Genomic DNA, 18960 nt, shown 5'->3' on the forward strand with positions numbered 1-18960 from the left:
ACAGCTACTCAAGGCGGATTACCCATAGCGAGTCAGTACAATCAACAAAATAAGGCATTCAATAACCAATGCAATAGGATTTCAGAAGTCTAGAACCCCAGAAAGAACTCAGACATCACATAAGTATTAACATGACACATTAAGCGGTACAGAAATTACCATATTTTTCCATGTATAAGACAACGTTTTTTGTTTAAAATTTAGTCCCAAAATTAGGGGGTCGTCTTATACACAGAAGCCGGCTGTTGCTGCCTCTTTCCCCGCTCGTTCTCTTCTCCGCTTGTCAGCTGTTGGACGGGGAAAGAGAGCAAGCAGCCGAAGAGTCCTGTCGCCCTGGCCAGCTGGGTGGGCGGTGACCGGTTTGAACACCGGCCACTGGCCTGCCAGGGCAACAGGACTCTTCTGCTTGCTCTCTTTCCATGCCCAACAGCTGACAGGCAGAGAAGAGAGCGAGCGGGGAAAGAAGCTGGTGGCCCTGGCCATCTGGTGTTCATACCGGTCACCTCGCTAATTTTAAAGTTATATGAAGGGGTTAACGCATGTAATCTACCTACATCCTATGTAATCCACTCCCCTGTGATTTGATGGCACAGACCCATTACTACCTTAAAAAAAGAATTGGTCTCCTTAGCAATTAAGTGGAAACAGAAAAAAATAAATGTAGATGACTAGCCTACTGAAAACTGGCCATGTATTCATTTTGTGTGTGTGTGTGCGCACTGTCAAGCCACAGATGACTTATGGCAACCCTGTAGGGTTTTTAGGGCAAGAGAGGTTCAGAGGAGGTTTGCCATTGCCTGCCTCTGTGTGGGCTGAGAGAGTTCTGAGAGAAACTGGCCCAAGGTCACCCAGCAGGCTTCATGTGGAAGAGTGGGGGATCGAACCTGGCACCCCAGATTAGAGTCTGCTGCTCTTAACCACTACACCACACTGGCTCTCATATTCATCTTGCCATCCCCCAAACCCAAGATCACTTTTCATTCTTGGTATAACATCTTAAACCCAGCTGAAATTTTCGGAAGAAAACATAGGGAAATTATGTTCTTGTGCCATGTCATTTTAAAGGCCTAATTCCCTAAGACACCCCTGAAAACATTATTTCTTTAGACATAAAAAATTACACACAGTTTTTTACAATACTTACCGCTAAAATGTCTGCCTCCACAGGCAACAGGTTTAAGAAAGCAAACAGCTGAACTGTGAGAATGGTGTAAATCTGAGTTGCAGACAGCATTAGCATTCCCATTGACAGCAGCATTTTAATTAAATTCCTGAAAGAAATAAAAGAAAGTCAGGGCAAACAACAGATAATTTTCACCCTGATCCAAAAGAAACATATAGCTGCTCTGGTGCATAAAGTGGCTTGGGCCTACCTAATTACAGCAGCATCTTGTTAAAAGCAAACAAGGCAAAAGGACCCTGCTGTGATACTTCTCATTTGCAATCCTGTTATAAAAACTGATTTACTACAGTAGGCTAAATGCTGTGTTTAGGCCATCACAATATGCTCAGCAGAAGAAGGTGTTTTCCTCAGTCCTGCCCATCCTGCATTCTCCTTATCCCCACTTACGGCGAATGCTTCAACAATATTAATTAGATGTGCAGGGATCAAAAAGTAGTCTATGACACTATTACGCCTCCTAGATACAAAGGTATATTCGCCAGGAAAATCGTAAGGGGCAGACCCATTCAGGACCAACTTATGCTCCCCTATACACTGGAAGCCCTGGACATACAGTCAGTCCTTAGCATACTACCTCTCATGTTTAACTGATCCCCAACAGAGAAGGGCCTACATGCTCGCTAGATTTAATGCCCTTCCTTCCGCCTTGCTCTATGGAAGATTCAATAAGGTCTCATATTCGGATAGGGCCTGTCCTTGCGTGGAGGGCGTAATAGAATCAGTTCCTCATGTCCTCCTTAACTGTTCATTTTACTCTAGGGGCCGCTCTCAATTCATTGACCCGTTATTTGTGGACAGGGGATGGTTACCCACCGAAATTAAGGTGCCTCTCCTTATGACCACCCAGGACCCCATAAAAATTGAATCGGTGGCAAGATTCCTACAGTTTGCAATTCAAGAACGTGAGTGCTTGTGTACCAAATAAGGCTGGCCTAGTACTGTTAAATTACCTAATGCACTTAAATTGATTTTACTGTAAAAACTATGGAGATCCTTTTATTGTATGGATTCTATGTATTTGCTTTTGTACATTTTATCTTATGCCAATAAAGGCTTTGTTGTTTGTTTGTTGACTGCAGAAAAAAGCGATGGCAAACTACCTCTGCTTCTCACTTGCCTCGAAAGCCCCTTGCTGGGGTGGCCGTAAGTTGCTTGCAATGAAACAGGTGCAATGAAACAGAGGGAAGTTTGACCAAGATACCCATACCTGTGTATCCTTTTGTAACAGCACAAACCCCTCCAGATTTTCCAAATTGCACAAACTGCAAATAATTGTTCCTTACATTTATTTGTTCAGGCTGTGTGTTCAGACATTAAGCCGTTTGTTTAAACTACAATTTATTGTACAAATCCTGGTTAGTATACCACATGTAGATAACAGAACACAGTTTGTTCATCAATCATAATTAGTCCTCTTTCCCATGTCCAGCCAGAATAGCCAAATTTTATCCCCACTTCCCTTGCACCACCAAGCTGCTGGCAAAGCCTCTCTATGTATACAGCTGGCTTGATACTGGTTGCCTGCAATACATCGGCAGAGAATGGGCAATGAGGAGAAGATTGGGAGCACGCCCAGTCTCCTCCCCCTCATTCTTGTCTAAGTACTGTTTTGTTCCCTTGTCTTTTCTAACTGATACACTGAATTCCTGAAATTTTTTACTCTGAATTCCTGAATTTTTAATTCTGAAACAAATGCTTTACAGTCTCCCCCTTCTCTCTTGCTATTTTGCTCCTTTGCATTTTACCCCCCCTCCAGACAGGCTGAAGTCTGTGAAGCACATACCTGCCTATGAACAGCCCATTCCTGGAGGTGGGGGGTAAATCCGTGATGGCCACCGCAGAGCAAATCAAAGTATTTAACAAAACTGAAAAATGGAAAGGGGGGGGATGTCCCATTGCAAAAAGCAAGGCTGCACCACCAAAAGAGGTGGCACAGCCACATCACAGCTTGAGGGGGCATTCCTGGGGCAAAAGGTGTTTGGGAGCAAATGTCAGCTGTGCCCCCTGGAACACCCCAGGAACACCTCCCTGACACCGGTGCCTGCTGCCTCTTCCAGAATTTTGCTCCCAGCATGGCTGCGCTGGCAGCGGAGGTACACCCAAGGTACACCCAAGTACCGGCATGTGTGCCACCCGGGATGGCGTAAGTGCCCGTTATCCCAGGTTAAACGGGTACTTATGTCGGTGTGGGGTCATGCCAGCTCCTATGGCGCTTCACTCCCCCTTCAGGATTGCATGGTAAGTCATAACTAGCATGGAGGAAGATGACAAAGCAAATGGAAGGAGGGAGGGAAGAAAGCATCATCAATATATGAGTGATAACAGTTTTCTGCTGCTTTGTGCTTCCTTTTCTGTGTAAAGAAGCTAAGTGATAGTTACTCTGAACAAACTAGGCTTTCTGCATTCAGATATCTAGACAAAGCACAGATAGCACAAATTCCAGTTAGCAAACCATGGTTCAGAATCTCAGTTTAGCACCCACCCACCCAATTGGACACATGCTAGAAGACTTGCACCTGGGCAAAATTTCAACCCATACACTTCAATTTATCCACTGCAATGGTTCCATCTATACGTTTAGAAATGCCAACTACCTCTTGTGGACGATCATGTTGAACGCACGATAGTTTAGACTCACATTCTAGATTAGCAACTTTGGTGAAAACTATTTCAGCCTGTGTCGTTTCCTTCTCTCTCACCAGTAAGAATTTTTGAAAGTATCACTGTCATGAAATCTACGAAGTCCGGGGTTCAGCTAACAGGAAACTGGTCTCTCTCATCTATCAATGTGTCATATTCTGGTCACACCAACAGAGCAGCTATCCTGCCTGTAGAAGTAGCTCCTTGTCAAAGTTTGCCTTTGTAACATAAGCAGAGTACTGGCGTGGAAGAACAGTATCTGAACAAGCTATACAATCTTCATTTATGAATTGCTGGTCCAGGGGATAGCCCAACCACTGCATCTAATGTGCTGACATTATCATCACACAATGTTAATGTCAGTGGCTGCTAGTGTTACCTTAAGTCTCTACTTTAGTTGGGGGAATTAGCTGAGGAGACAGAGCTAGTGAGAGGGGGTAACGGGGATCTATAACCTGTGTATACCAGGATAGTCCTGGGGAACACTCTCAAATAAGCAGGCAGTTGTGCAATCAGAAAGGGTTTTTTATTAAAGAAGAAGAAGAAGAAGAAATATACTCTCAGGCATTGAATATACAAACACAAATCACACAAGAGTTGACTAAGAAAAAGGGTGGAAGTTGGATAGGGTTTCAGGGATGGGTGATATTTACGGGTCTTAAAGAGACATCCAGGGAAAGCAGCACTGAAAAGGGAAACGGCCAGCGTTTCTAGGAGTGAAAAAAGGAGCCCACGCACAAGTGGGGGTGTATGCACAGATCCAAGACACACACACACTATGAATGGCCAAAGGACCAATATTTATACCCAAAAATGGGTCCTGAGGCAGTATGAGGTAAGTTGGCAGGAAAGCCGGAGAGACAAAGAATGGATTGGTTTACTGAGGTCCAAACAAAAAGTCAGGATAGGCCAAATGAGTCATCAGGATCCACGAGAATGACTGGGCTATCCTCTGGAATCCTGATTGATTGCTGAGATGGGTGCAGATGGGATAATTAATGGTCTGCTCCGAGCGCTGATTAAATCACCTTAAGGTGAGGCGATGGAGATGAGCTAGCCCCATTGTTCAGCCAGGCACACCTTGGGCCAGAGGAAAAGTACAGCTGCCAACCACCTTCTGCCCAAGTTAGACACACAAGATGGATCCCAAAACTCTCTGAGAGGCATCCATTTTGTGTGGAGCAAAGTCTTGCTCTCATGCCTGTCTTTGGCCCCCATGCCTTCATGGCACCCCTTAGCGGGAGGAGGGGTCCAACTGCTTACACTAGGGCCCAGTCCCAGCTACCACCACAAGCAGCACAGAGCATCTTCAGTCTGATTGCCCCTTCCTTTCCATCCGCCCTCTAGCTCACTATCCTGTGGATCTTTTCAACCTGATGCAAGAGCTACAGAACAAACATTGGGACAGTCTCACAGTAGCTTTTATATCTTCTTAGGCTAGAGATTTGTCTTAGGACAAGCTATCACAACAGACAAATATCAAACCAAACTTATCTTCAAACCCCAAAAAGCTGCCTCTGGAAGACAGATAAAACACAATGCACATTACCTCCTTCTCAAACACTTCCGCAAGTTAGTTTTCTAAACCTTTAAATCATGTCTCTAGTCCTTTGGCACTAAAATTAGTAACAATGTTGCTTGGTAGTTGTCCTTACCAACCACGTTGGCAAGGCCAAACACAAATAGAGCCAGTAGTTTAATAAAGCCACCTCATACCTGAAGTCCCGTAATATGGCTCAATCTCAGAACAACCAGAAAACTTTAAACTAGAAACATGTAATAAAAGAGAACTGAAATCACATGAATATGGATCATAAAGCAATTCTATACAAGGAACCGGAGGGGGGGGGAGAGGAACAGATAGAGCTGGGATGGGGATAAAAGAATGAGGCATATGTTATTTTTGCATCAACATATCTATAGCAGCTATTTACATCTAAGGCAAATTAACATTTACCTATGGATATCATTCATTTTACAAGGAAGACCTTTATTATGCTTTCTTTTTCATTTATTCAGGTAGACAGAATGTAGTATATTCTCTATTACACTGATGTGTTAATCTCCTTGGGGAAGGGACTTGACTTCTTGTGCACTGTATCACACACATTGGTACGCAACAACACAGAAAAATTCAAATGCCACTAGAGACTGAAGGCTTGGGAAAAAAAACCAAGAAAAACTGGAAATAAATATTTCAGTTTCTTCTCACCTCAGGGCTCCCCCCTCTAATTTTGGGGGAACACTAAAAATTCAATGAAATATTTCTCTTTTGGAACAAGTGAAATACTTTTTAATAAAAGTTTTACTCTCTCAAAAAGTATAGCATGAAGAGATTTATATAAGACAACATACAGCGTTAATTTCTATGTATACTGATAGCACATACAATATATTTTTCCATGTCAAGGGTTGCAATGTTGTTGCAATGTAAATAGTTTTGACAACAATAAATATACTAAATATGTAAAATATGTTTGATGATAACACATTATTAAAGAGTTCAATGTTACAAAGTTTAACTTGATGTCCAAATATGATGGTAGTCCTATCTATTTATGACTGCATGAGAATGTCTAAATAATAATAATATGCTTTGTTTACTACAAATTGTTTTCTAATTTCAATTTGCTTTTTCTCATCTCTATCAGATGGTAAAAATTTAGATATTTGTGCTAAGGGAGATCTGGGTGCCATAACTGGCAGCTCTCTCTCAAGTATTGGGTATTTTTACAATTTTGCTGGTAGAAAACTACTAGTACCATCCTAAGCAGAGTTACAACCTTCTAAGTCTATTGGAGTCAAAGGGCTTAGGAAGGCATAACTGTTTAGAATAGCACAGTAAGGGATTTATATGTTTTAAATAAAACACCAATTAATACCATTTTAAATGCTAAGTCCCCCCATTAATGTTGGCATAATTTGGAGTCAGTATATATTTACCCTTTAGTTCCAGTCCCAACAAATAATCTAAAATGTGTGTGTGTGTAACATAGACAATTAACATTTTAGAAAACCAACCTACCAATTAACTTGATTAGAACATGCAACCTCAATAAGAGTGACTGTACAATCTCATTTGGCTCTATTTTTCAAATTTGTTGAAAGATTTATATTTGCCTTTATAAAGATAGTGCACTAGCAAACAGATGCAATGATTCTACCATTAGAAAAAACTAAAAGTCTCAGCATCAGTTAATGCATGGACCTATACACCATGAAAGTGTTAACTTTGTCAAAAAAAGGCAAGTCTTCTTCTTAAGCCCATTAGTATTGTAGGCCCTGTGCTCAGCAGGGGTAGAAAAAGCCTGTGGCTCACCAGGCAGGGTAGTAAGATACTTGGAAGCAACACCCCCACACACACACATACACTGTCTAAATTCTCTTCCCCTCAAGCCCATAATTGCCTTTTCCTCTGTCCTGAACATAACTCTAGCATTTTTGCAAGGATGGGAAAAAACACCAGAAACATGCTCTCTCCCAAGTTATGTTGTGATGACTGGATGACCCCAGAGTTAAAGATGGTGGGCAGATTCTGTCCTTATGAAATGTTGTTCTCAATGGTAGGGTTTTACTTTCCCCCACAGAAACAATATTGCATCCATTCGCTTCTGAGAGAAAATAAAGGCACTGACTCAAGAATACTACTAAGGTTGGACTTAAACTGTTCTCTGCCCCTGACGCAGGTTGTGCCTAAGTTTTCTCCCCTTTCAGTTGAGTCTCAGATTGAGTAACAATCTTTACCTAGTCTCATTCCATCTGAATAGGCCTTTTCCTGGGCTGCACTTAGCCCTGTTAGAATGTGACCAAAGCCAACTGTGAGCCCACAGCAGAGATGCTCTTTAAATCCAGTATACTGGGATGTCTCTCTATCTACACATTTCTGTCAAGCTCACTGCATCTTTCTCTCTATGATGCCCACTCAGAAGGTAGACAGAACTTTCCTCCTGCTACAGCAGGAGGGACATACAGATGCAAAGTAGGTTACAACATTCTCAAGGCAGCTGGAAGGTCAAGCTCTCTAACCAGACAGCCATCTTAGCTTTAGTTTCAGAATTCTACTGAATGAAATGGCAGTTTCTATCACAACCAAATCTACCTCACTTGTCACAGAAAAAGACCCCCATATGTCTATATTGTAAGGCCATTTCTTTACCAGAGTTGCAGAGCAATCCTATACAAATTTACTTCCGTCTAAGCTCATTCTATGATGCCTATACACACTTTCCATAAGTCAAACAGCAGACTTGCGTGTTGAGATATTTTAGATTAAGAAAATGATATGAAGGGGGAAAGGTTAAAATTTCTTTCCCCGCCCCCACAACTTGGATCCATTTTGGAGCCCCCAGCAGCTGCTTTAACATAGGAGCTTGTTACATACAATGCAATGGCTCACTAGTCATCATATCTGAATGTGGACATCCTCACCAACTGAGATTTGTTTCTTTTGCCATAAACCATGTCTTAAACCATGGTTTATTCCTTGTTAAGAAGACAAGGCTGAGACGCAAAACTTCTGTCTCAGTGCACCACACAAGGCATAAAGCAAGCGAGCATGCAGACCCGCAGTCTGTTTATGACCTCTGTGATGGATACAGGGTTAAACTCTGAGACTTGGTAACTGTCAGCCAAGAAGAGATCTTGAGCAGTTACCGGTAGCTCTTGGGAAGCAGCCTTTAGCTCTGAGCTCCTAAACTGTGTGGTGGCGTGGAGAGACTCTGTGAACACTTGTTCAAATACTACCTAGCTTGTTTTAAAACCAAACCTGAGTAGTGACAAAGGAAGATTGTGGCAGTGTGTGACAGCCCTTTCTTCAGTCACTTGGTGGGAGGTGGCTTCTGAAACAGGGAGACTCCTCAGTGTTTTGGGGAAGAGTGATTTGTTTCCACAGGAGGTGGGCAAATCTAAGGAGTGGGAAAGGTTGTGGATGTACCTCCACTCACTGTTATTTTGCGTGCTGTTAGCCTGAGTCTACACTAAGTATTTTGAGTCTAAGTAGTTTGAATAACATCTGAGTATAATACTGAGTATCCTGAAGAAACTGAACTTTGATTAAGAACTGTGCCTTGTATCCATCTAAGATTTTGAACTGCCTGTAACCATTTAAGCTTTGTGCCTCTCTTGAATAACCAACAATCTAAAAACCTTTCTGTAAATAATAAACATCTTTTTATTCAACTTTTACATTCAGCCTCTAAGCCTTTCTACTTCTACTGGGGGGAAGGAAAGGGAAACTCTTCTCACAAAATCAAAGGGTGACAGACTATGGGGTATAAAGAGTATTAAATCCTCCTCTCAGTTACTGGCAATAGGGAGAAATTTGTGAGGGTCCATAAAGGCGGGAAAACAGGTACAGAAACTCCTTTCCCGCTCCCTTAAAACTTCTGAACTGAATCTTATTAAACTTGCTTAGGATCATCATGCTGGTCACTTGCAGGAGCCTCCAAAACAGGGATATTTGTTATTCTGTTGCTTTCTTCTGTTTTCATTTCCTTTTTTAAAAACACTGCACCTGCAGGCTATCTTTGGCATTCTAGGTTAAAAGCCAGAGAGAGAACAGTTAAGTGAATTGTTCAAAATAATAGAAATGTGAACTAACGTTTTAAAAATTTAATTCCATCCTTTCATAATAAGTTATCTACCGGTAATTTGTTTTGGTAATTAACATAAAATCAGTGTGGGATAGTGGTCAGAGTGTCATTCTGGGAGACCCAGATTCAAAGCCACACTATACCATGGAATCTTGCAGGTGACCTTGGGCCAGTCACACACTCTCAGCCTAACCTACCTCACAGGGTTGTTGAGAAGATAAAATGGAGGCAAGGAGAATTATGAAAGTTGTTTTTGGGTCCCCACTAGAGAGAAAGTGAAGTAATGAAATAAAGATATCAACCTTTTGAGGATTTAGTACTAGATTTAGTACTGGTCCAGTACTAAACTGTAGGTGGGTAATCGATAGCAGTGGGAGTATAGAGAGTAATAAGAGGGGGAAATGAAGTAGCATGGGTAAGAAAAACAGAGAAAGGCACCAGTCCCTGTTTCGGTATTTCAAAAGTTGAACTATATGGATCTTAAGAACTGAAGAACCAAGTATGGAGAAGGTAAAGATTACATCTATATGATATTCTCTTTGGTGCTGCCAGATCTAGCAGTCTTTCAAGATTCAACTTACTGGCTATGAGTTCAAATCAGCTATGAACTCACTAGGTAATCTTAGACAAGCTCATATTTTTCAGCCTCAGCCCACATCTTCAGTTTGTACATAGCACTACACTCCCTTACAAGATTCTTGAAGAAAATATACATGAAGTGCTTCCATATATGTACTGAGTATTATTATTAGCAGGAATCATTGATGTGGCATGCAAAGGATGCATTCCTTAGGTTGTTGTGAACTCACAGATGGAGGCTCACGAGCACTTCCTCAGGCCTACACACTCAGGCAAGGGAACAACCCTCACCCTTCTCAGCTGTAACTACCACCGTGCTACTATACCACTCTGTCCAGTTTCAAGGTAGGCTTTGTCAAGATTGCCTGGGGAACAGAGAACAAAGCAAAGATACAGATTTTTTAAAAAGAGGGAAGTGGCATGTGGGAGATTCATCCAGGTGTTTGAACCTTGGTCTTCAGGAAACATCCCCCAGTTCCCTGAATTACATGACAGCTGGGCCACCAAAGTACCTTTGTCCTGAGGAAACATCCCCCAGTTCCAAACCAAAAGCTTAGAGCTATCAACAGCCTGGGGAAAGATGTCCTGCCCCTTTAATAGAGGCTTGAAGTGTAGAAGTGAATAACTGAAGGTTTTCATGACATGGAGGTAAACAATATCCCATCTAATAAAGAGGCAAGACTCTTTTTCTCCAGGTTGTTGGCAATCTCACCCTGCATCTAGAGAACAGGTAGCTAGATTAGCAAAAGCAAAACATCAGTTGATTCACAAACATCAGAATCAAGCCATTTTACAACCTGTATCTCATCATGAAGGTGGAAAGGAGTTTTTCTGTTGCATTTGGAATCTATTCTTCATCCTTCAGGTACTTGATGACTGTCCCAAACCTTTCCTTTGTACCTGTGCGTCCCGTAGGATATGTTGACTTTTTATCTGATTACCTTTGCTGCTTACCATGGAAAGCTTTTACAGAACAGATCCTCTCTACAGCTGATAATTCTCCAATGCATGCAAAACCTTATAAAAACTAAGCACCTAAGCTGGAGATCAGATGATACTTGGACAGGAATCTCTTCTTGGTTGGATTAGGGTTCCAGTAATGCATAAGGAGAAGCACCCCTTCACATAGGACATATTAAACTGTAGAAAGACAAAGTGAGTTCAGAAACAGCTGAAGTATATTGTGCCAAAACTTTGGAAAGCACACCTAGAGGCAGTAACCTAACCTGTAAAATGTCAAACCTTTTTACATTCAGCAAATCAAAATTGGGCCTTAAACAGGGACAGTATTTTGAACTTTTCAAATGAACTGTTCTACAACTTTGTTCTGAAACAACTTAGTTAGAAAACAAAGATAATGAAGCAACATATTTCCACTGCAAGGCAGACTTGTGGACTCTTCACCAATTATTTACACAAGTTTTATGTAAGTGTGTTGACTGCCTCTTATCTTGAAATACACCCAGATAAGGGCACCCAGTAGTATGTGAGCGAATGACAGTCTACCAGGCACTTAACTGCTGTAGAAAAAAGAGTTCAGTGCTCTTCAAGTTCTAAGAGCATTACATACAAACAGTACTGCAAATAATATACAACAAAACACATCTTCACCTCTTTAAGTGTCCACTGCTGTAACCACATAAAAAGCAAGTTATTAGGAAAGGCTGCTATTAAGCAGGGAAAGGATGTAAACCTAATGGCATTGTCCATCACACTACAAATGGAGATGTAGTTTTCAGTTTATTAATATTAGTATTCATCAAGCACATTGCAAATGAGAACAAAACAATCCCTGACGTAAAATGCTAAAATTTCAAACAAATGGGACAAGGAAAGTGGGGGCGGGGGGAGAGGGAGAAAGTCTTGTGGCACCTTAAAGCAAAAGTTTTAACTCTAAGATAAACTTTAATGGATGTATAATGCTTATTTTAAAGCAATCAGACAACAAATCCTTGCACTGTTCCCATGATGCAGAGCCATAATGGTATAGTGGTTAGAGTATCAAACTAGGATCTGGGAGACCCAGGTTCAAATCACCTCTCAGCCATGGAAGTTTACTGGGTAACCTTAGACCAGTCACACACACACACTCAGCCTAACCTACTTCAGAGAATTATTGTAATAATATAGATGAGATGGGGAGAATGAGCCACTTTGGGTCTCCATTGGGCAGAAAAGCAAGGCATAAATAAAATAAATAAAATGCACTGTTATCTGAGATTGTTTTAATGTGTAATAATTACTTCTGCATTTAGCAAAGACATTATATAAAAATATCACATACAGCTCAGGAAGCAATTTCATTTTTATTCCAATTACAGTCTTATTATGAAGACATCGTAATACAAGTTACATAGATAAATAATCATACAACACAGAGACTATTGCACCAATGTAACTCACAGGTAAATGTAGAAAAAAGTACACTATGCAGGCAATTATTTGCTAAGGGAAAAACAAATAAATACCAATCCTGATTAAACTTTCAGTGGTCAGATTTCTATTGCATTTTTCTCCCACCCTTTCCCCAAGGAGCTTAGAACAGCACACATGTTTCTCTTAGAAAATTTCATGGTAGACAAGACTTTAACATTAATATTTTACATTAACCGACAACCTTACTGCCAGAGGTCTGTGTTCCAGACAATGCAACGGCAGCCCAACAACATTAGTAAGATCAGTACGTTTGCCCAGTCAGTAGATGAATAACATGGTGCTAGATTAGGAGGGGGTGAACTTCAGAGGTAACAGCCTCAATAGTAACTACCAGTAAGTATAACTGTATGTTATCACCAGCACTGGCACAACACAGGTCAGAAACAGCATCATCAGGTGCAGGGAAAACCCATTTGCATGACGTCCCAAAGGGATTTGGGAACCTCACTACTAACAATAATATCCTGTAAGTGTAGACGTCACCCAAAGGATCAGGGCAAATGACCGAATGTTAAACCGGGATCTGGAAGAGTCAAGTTCAAATGTCCACTCTTGCCACAGAAGCTTGCTGGGTGACCTTGAGACAAATCACAGTCTCAGCCTAACCTACCTCACAAGGTTGTTGCAGGGATAAAATGGAGTAGAGAACAATGATGTAAACCTCTTTGAGTACCCACTCAGAAGAAAGACAGGGTATAAATGAAGCAAATAAATAATAAAACGCCAACACAAGCAGAGCTTGAAAAACACATTCAGGAGGCAACGCACTTTCAAATAATTCAGAAGCCCAGGTGTTACCAGATTTCCAAAGAAGGGAGCTTGGAAGTTACAAAGCAGTCACCCAAAGCAGTCTCGTATACCCTTGCTGTTCAAACACTACACATAGATGGCATTGTCAAGAGAATACATGGAACAAGGCAATCAAGAGTCTCCTTTAAAGTCAGGCTAAAGGATGCTAAGGCAAACACTGCTGTTTTGGTGTAATCCCACACTCACTGGTACAAGTCACTGCACACCAAACTAGAGCTAAAGTCATCCCGGGCAGCAAGGAGTACTTCAGTTATTCCACTCCCAACATGCTTTACTGTACAGCCTCAAGATAATTCACAGTGGGTAGCCGTGTTAGTCTGTTTGCAGTAGTCAAAAAGGGCAAGAGTCCAGTAGCACCTTAAAGACTCACAAAAATATTTTCTGGCAGGGTATGAGCTTTCATGAGCCACAGCGTGAGCGTTTTCCATCTTTACCTACCTTCAATAAGGAATCAAGACACCACTTGATCTTTGGAAAATTTAGCTTCAAGATACATGCAAGTTACAATGGACTATAAATGAGATTTTACATCCTCTAGAAGTCATTTGGACTCAATTAATGAACTTCATGTCTTAAGTAGTAGAAAAGGGCAAGAGTCCAGTAGCACCTTAATGACTAATAAAAATATTTTCAGGTAGGATATGAGCTTTCGTGAGCCACAGCTCACTTCTTCAGATACTCATAAGCTCATACCCTACCAGAAAATATTTTTGTGCGTCTTTAAGGTGCTACTGGACTCTTGTACAGCCTCAAGTCATTTGGCAGCCAGGAATCAGACTGTACAGGATGAGCAACTTGGGTACCTGCCCAGGGTGCTGAAAACAAAACCCAAGGGACGGGGAAAGAAGAGGAGCCGGGGAAACCCTCTTAATTGTGAGCTGACTCCTGATTCCGGGCGGCCCAAGTCCAAAGCCGGCCTATCCCCATCCCAGCGCGAGCCAGCCCGCCACAGAGGAGGATCTCACCCGTTCACATGTAACACCGCGCTCAGCCTTTTCGCCTGAGAGGAAGGGGACGGCGAGGGGCAGCCAGCCACGCCATCACCACGGGCATTTACGACATCATAAACGCCGTCGGCATCACCCCACCGTGCGCGGCTTTAAAACATTTATCTATATTAGATGCATGTAGGAAATAAAACACGCCCACGCGCGGCGGTTCGGGATTTCCAAAGGAGAAGTTCGCGGTTGGGCATTCACGATGGGTGAAACCAGTGTCGTGTGTGGTGGGGGAGGGGGGAGACCCATCGGGCTGGGGGGGTCACAAACTTCGGGGGAAAGGGGGGGGGAGAAAAGGGAAGGCAGAGAACGAAAGCGGGAAGCCCCGGACAGACAGGTTCACCCAGAAGCGCAAGTCGCTCAGTCAGGATTTCCCGATTCCGCCTCCGGATCCGCCCTGATCGCACTAGAAACGGACGGGGCTACGGGAGCCGCGGAGCGACAAAAGGGCCGGCAAGGTCACGCCGCGGAAGGCGACCGTCTGTCCCAAGCGGCCGGGGATCCAGCCAGACTAATATCAGCGCTCGGCCCTGAACGAGGGGGCCTGAGCGCCCGGAGGCCGCGCCGCGTGCCCCCCACCCCTTCCCCGCCAAGGCGACCCCCTTACCTGAAGAGGAGGCGCAGCTCCCAACGAGGCGCGGAAGGGCCAGATTTTACCTCAGGCGGACTCCATCACGAACCCCTCTCTCGGCCCGTCAGCCGGCCCGAGGAGCGGCGGAAATCCCACCCTCTCCCCCGGGCGAGCCCGCGCATAGGCGGGGAAGGTGAGGCGCGCGAAGCGGGTTGGCCCCGGCCGCCTGCCGCTCAAAGGGTGGACGCGTGAGGCGCGCGGAAGCGGGCACGTGACGGGCCGCGGAGGGAGGAGTGGGCGGGGCGCGCGCGAGAGAGAGCGAGGGAACTGGCTCGAGGGCGGCGGAGGCTGGGGCGGGGAGGCTGCGGGGTACCGCGCGGGGGGATGGCCCACGCGGCGAGGCAGCTGAGCGGACGAAGGCATCGCCGAGCCTCATGCGAGCTGGGCGTTGCCTCCTCCTGAACGTGTTTTTCAAGATGCAAAAAAAAAAATTTTTTTTTAACCCTAAAACATAACGATGCATTATTATATGCTGACAACAACGCTTAGTGTAAAAGAATAATGAGTGTTTTTGATAATTCACAGTGGGTGGCCGTGTTAGTCTGTCTGCAGCAGTAGAAAAGGGCCAGAGTCCAGTAGCACCTTAAAGACTAACAAAAATATTTTCTGGTAGGGTAGGCTCCTACCCTACCAGAAAATATTTTTGTTAGTCTTTAAGATGCTACTGGACTCTGGCCCTTTTTGAGTGTTTTTGAGTATGTGCAGATCCTTGATCTTAAGGAACAGCTGCTAGTTGAGAGCCAGCGTGGTGTAACGGTTAAGAGCCGTGGTTTGGAGCGGGGGTCTCTGATCTGGAGAACCGGGTTGAATGAATATTTATTAATACAGCACAAGCCAGACAAAGGAGAACCGGGTTGGAGTCTCCATTCCTACACATAAGGCCAGCTGGGAGACCTTGGGCGAGTCACAGCTCCTTTAGAGCTCTCTCAGCCCCACCTACCTCACAGGGTGTCTGTTGTGGGGAAGGGAAGGTGATTGCGAGCCCGTTTGATTCTCCCTTAAATAGTAGAGAAAGTCAGCCTATAAAAATCAACTCTTCTTCAGTCAAGCACGTACAGACATCTGGAATTAGGGCATTATGTTTCTGGGTTAGAAACATTAAATCAGGAGGTAAAGAGATACTGAGAAGGAGTAGAAAGGTGGAGGGGATAAGTAGACCATAAGAAAAGCCCTGCTGGATCAGACCAGTGGTCCATCTAGTCCAGCATCCTATTAAACCCAGAGGGCTAACAACAGAGTATAGAGGCTGAGGCCTTCCCTTGATGTTGCCTCCTGGCCTGATATTCACAGGTTTACTACCTTTGAACATAGAGGCTCCCTTGAGTCCTAGCTTGTGTGTCCGTGTTAAGTGCTGTCAAGTAGCTTCCAACTCATGGCTATCCTATAAATGAATGTCTTATCTTTAACAGCCTTGCTCAGCTCTTACAAACAGGGCTGTGGCTTCCTTGATTGAATCAATCCATGTCATGTTGGGTCTTTTTTCCTGCTGCCTTCAACATTTCCTTTTGATGCCTCTTTCCCTGCTGTTTTTAACATTTCCTAACGTTATTTTCTTTTCCAGTAACTCTTGTCTTATAATGTGATCAAAGTATGATAGCCTCAGTTTAGTCATTTTCGCTTCTAGCGGCAATTAAGACTTGATTTGATCTAGAACCCACTTTTTGACAGTCCACGGTATCTGTAAAACTCTCCTCCAACACCACATTTCAAAAGAATCTACTTCTTTCAGCTTTCTTCATTGTCCAGCTTTCACACCCATCCATAGTACTATGGCATGAATTGACTTTATCTTGGCTGCAAGTGACACATCCTTACACTTAAGAGTCTTTTCTAGCTCCTTCATGGCTGCCTTTCCCAGTTTCAATCTCCTTCTGATTTCTTGATTGCAGTCTGTCAGGAGCAAGCCAGGGGGATGGTATTCGGTAGTGCTGGTCCCAGGTGTTGTTGTGCTGTTCTGTTCAAGGCCAATCTGTGCCCCGTGTTTAGTCTTCATAAATTCCCATACTGTGGGAATTGCCAAGTGCTCCTTCCTGCCTCTGGGAGGGGGGTTGTGTAGGTTATCAGTTATCTCCTGTTGCTTTTCCATATATGCTCTGCACCTTGCCTTTGCCCCTTACTAGTGTCCTTTAGAATAAAGGACCAAATAAAACTGCTTTAGTGGACTTGCCGTCTGCTGGAATCTGTTTATGGTTTTGCCGTAGGGCTAGTGCTTACACAGTCTCCCTTTTGCTTGATGATGGAGCCAAAAAATAGAAAATCTTGAGCAATTTTGGTTTCTTCATTGTCAACCTTTCTCTTTATAGTGTCAAGAAAAAATAAAAATTTTCATTTCCCCCTTTTAAAAAAAGTGTGACATGGTAAATGAATAGCCAATGGCTGTTAAATCTAGGGAAAGGAAAATTTCTTCATTGTCAACCTTAAAGTTGAGTAATTCCCTGGTAGTCATTACTTAGCTAGAAGCCACTGATAAGTCTATTTTCCATGAATCTACCTAATCCTCTTTTAAAGCTGCCTGTGGCTATCACTTCATCCTCTGGCAGCAAATTCCACATTTGAATGACTTATTATGTAAATAGGAAAGAAAGAACCCATTGTGTCATAGTTATTTGAGGGGCAGACTTGAGTTCAGGTTCTAATTTGGCTGTGAAGCTTCCTGGGTGACCTTCAACCAGTCACTTTCCTCAGCCTAATCTTCCTCACAGGGTTGTTGGGAAGGTAAAATGCGGAAGAGAGAGCCATATATGCTACCCTTAGCTGCTAAGAGAAAAGGCACTATTAGATAGATTTTTAAAAAACAAAGCAAATTAAGTGGAAAAGGCAGGAGAGTGGCAAGACATACTAGTGGGGATATTAGTAGAGACTGCAGCAGAAAGAGAAACTAGAGCTTAATATCAGGAAAGTGTTGGGGAGGGGAAAGGCTGATGAGAGGAAAAGGTGATAGTGAAGCACAAGGGCAAACAAGCAAATATTTTGGAGAGAAAAAGGAAAGAGGCGTGATATAAGATGTTGCAAAATTAGCTCCAGTTCTATTTATAGTTATAGTGCTTTTGTGGAGGCAAACAATCCTACTGAATTTAGAGTTAACTAGATTACATTTGATTGATGGTTTCTGCCCTGATTATACGTAATTTGTTTTCCCCTTTCAAAACAGATAAAAACACACTGTAGGCCTCATTACTAGTCTGAGCCAGTGTTTTTGCATACAAAGCTGTTCAGAATGCTGGTAACACAATAAAGCAGTGAGAAATAAGATGGCTGAAGTTGTTAACAGCCACCAATAATCAGTCCTTCAACAATGGTCCAGGTTAACTGAAACAGCAGAAAGGCATTTTATCCCATCGCAGAGAAATATCAGCAACTTCTCTACCCAGCTGGTCACGAGGACAGATGCTATCTGATCCTGAGAGATAAGTTGCCCGTTCTCCCAGAAGATCTCTATTTATTATGCAAGTACAGTCTGCTTCAATTATCCAGATTCAGTACATTCTTACCCTACCATCATAGTAAATTGGAATCCAGTATAAATAAAATTCTCATTTATCTAAATCACTGGTTCTTTGGTTATTAGAGCACTCAATAGATTATTAGAATTAAAGTTCACTTGCTTTTTGGAAAATTTTGGTAGTGATATAAACATAATCTGTTCTACTCAGGAAACACATTATTCTTTTAGCACTGCCCTGTCTCAATTGCTTGGATCAGTTTCAGTTGCTGCCTCCTGAGGATGCTGACAGGGCTGAGGACAGAGGATGCCCATTAATCTCTGCCTTTGATTGTTTCAAACGGGACAAGCTTTCACGCTTACCAACTTTGGGAATGAACTTTTCAACCACACGCATTATTGATTTTCATCTGTTTAGCTGTTAAGATATGTTGCTTTTGCCCATATGCCTATGATACAGTTTGTTTTTTGTATTTGTAGTAGTGTGTGATTCTGTATTCCATACTATTGTCCTAGAATACAGCATTGTTCTTTACGAAGTTAAGAGCCTGTGCTGTTCCTTTGTATTGACGTGTCATTTATACAGTGCAAATAGTTTTTGTACTTGCATTAAAAAACAACAACAGCACATTCACTGTACAGGGACATTC

General features: G+C 42.8%; 1 protein-coding gene across 1 annotated transcript in view; it reads right to left on the bottom strand.

Moving 5' to 3' along the window:
* Positions 1 to 14905, bottom strand: part of RNF13 (ring finger protein 13) — a 47294-nt gene extending 32389 nt beyond the window's left edge. The window contains exons 1-2 of the mRNA XM_056849464.1: positions 14845 to 14905; positions 1145 to 1271 (exon numbers count right to left, since the gene is read on the bottom strand). Coding sequence (XP_056705442.1) covers positions 1145 to 1258 — 114 coding nt within the window. The 5' untranslated portion in view covers positions 1259 to 1271; positions 14845 to 14905. The remainder of the gene's footprint in view (positions 1 to 1144; positions 1272 to 14844) is intronic.
* Positions 14906 to 18960: the final 4055 nt, after the last annotated feature.

The sequence above is a fragment of the Euleptes europaea genome, chromosome 5 (genome assembly GCF_029931775.1).
Source record: "Euleptes europaea isolate rEulEur1 chromosome 5, rEulEur1.hap1, whole genome shotgun sequence".
Taxonomy (NCBI): domain Eukaryota; kingdom Metazoa; phylum Chordata; class Lepidosauria; order Squamata; family Sphaerodactylidae; genus Euleptes; species Euleptes europaea.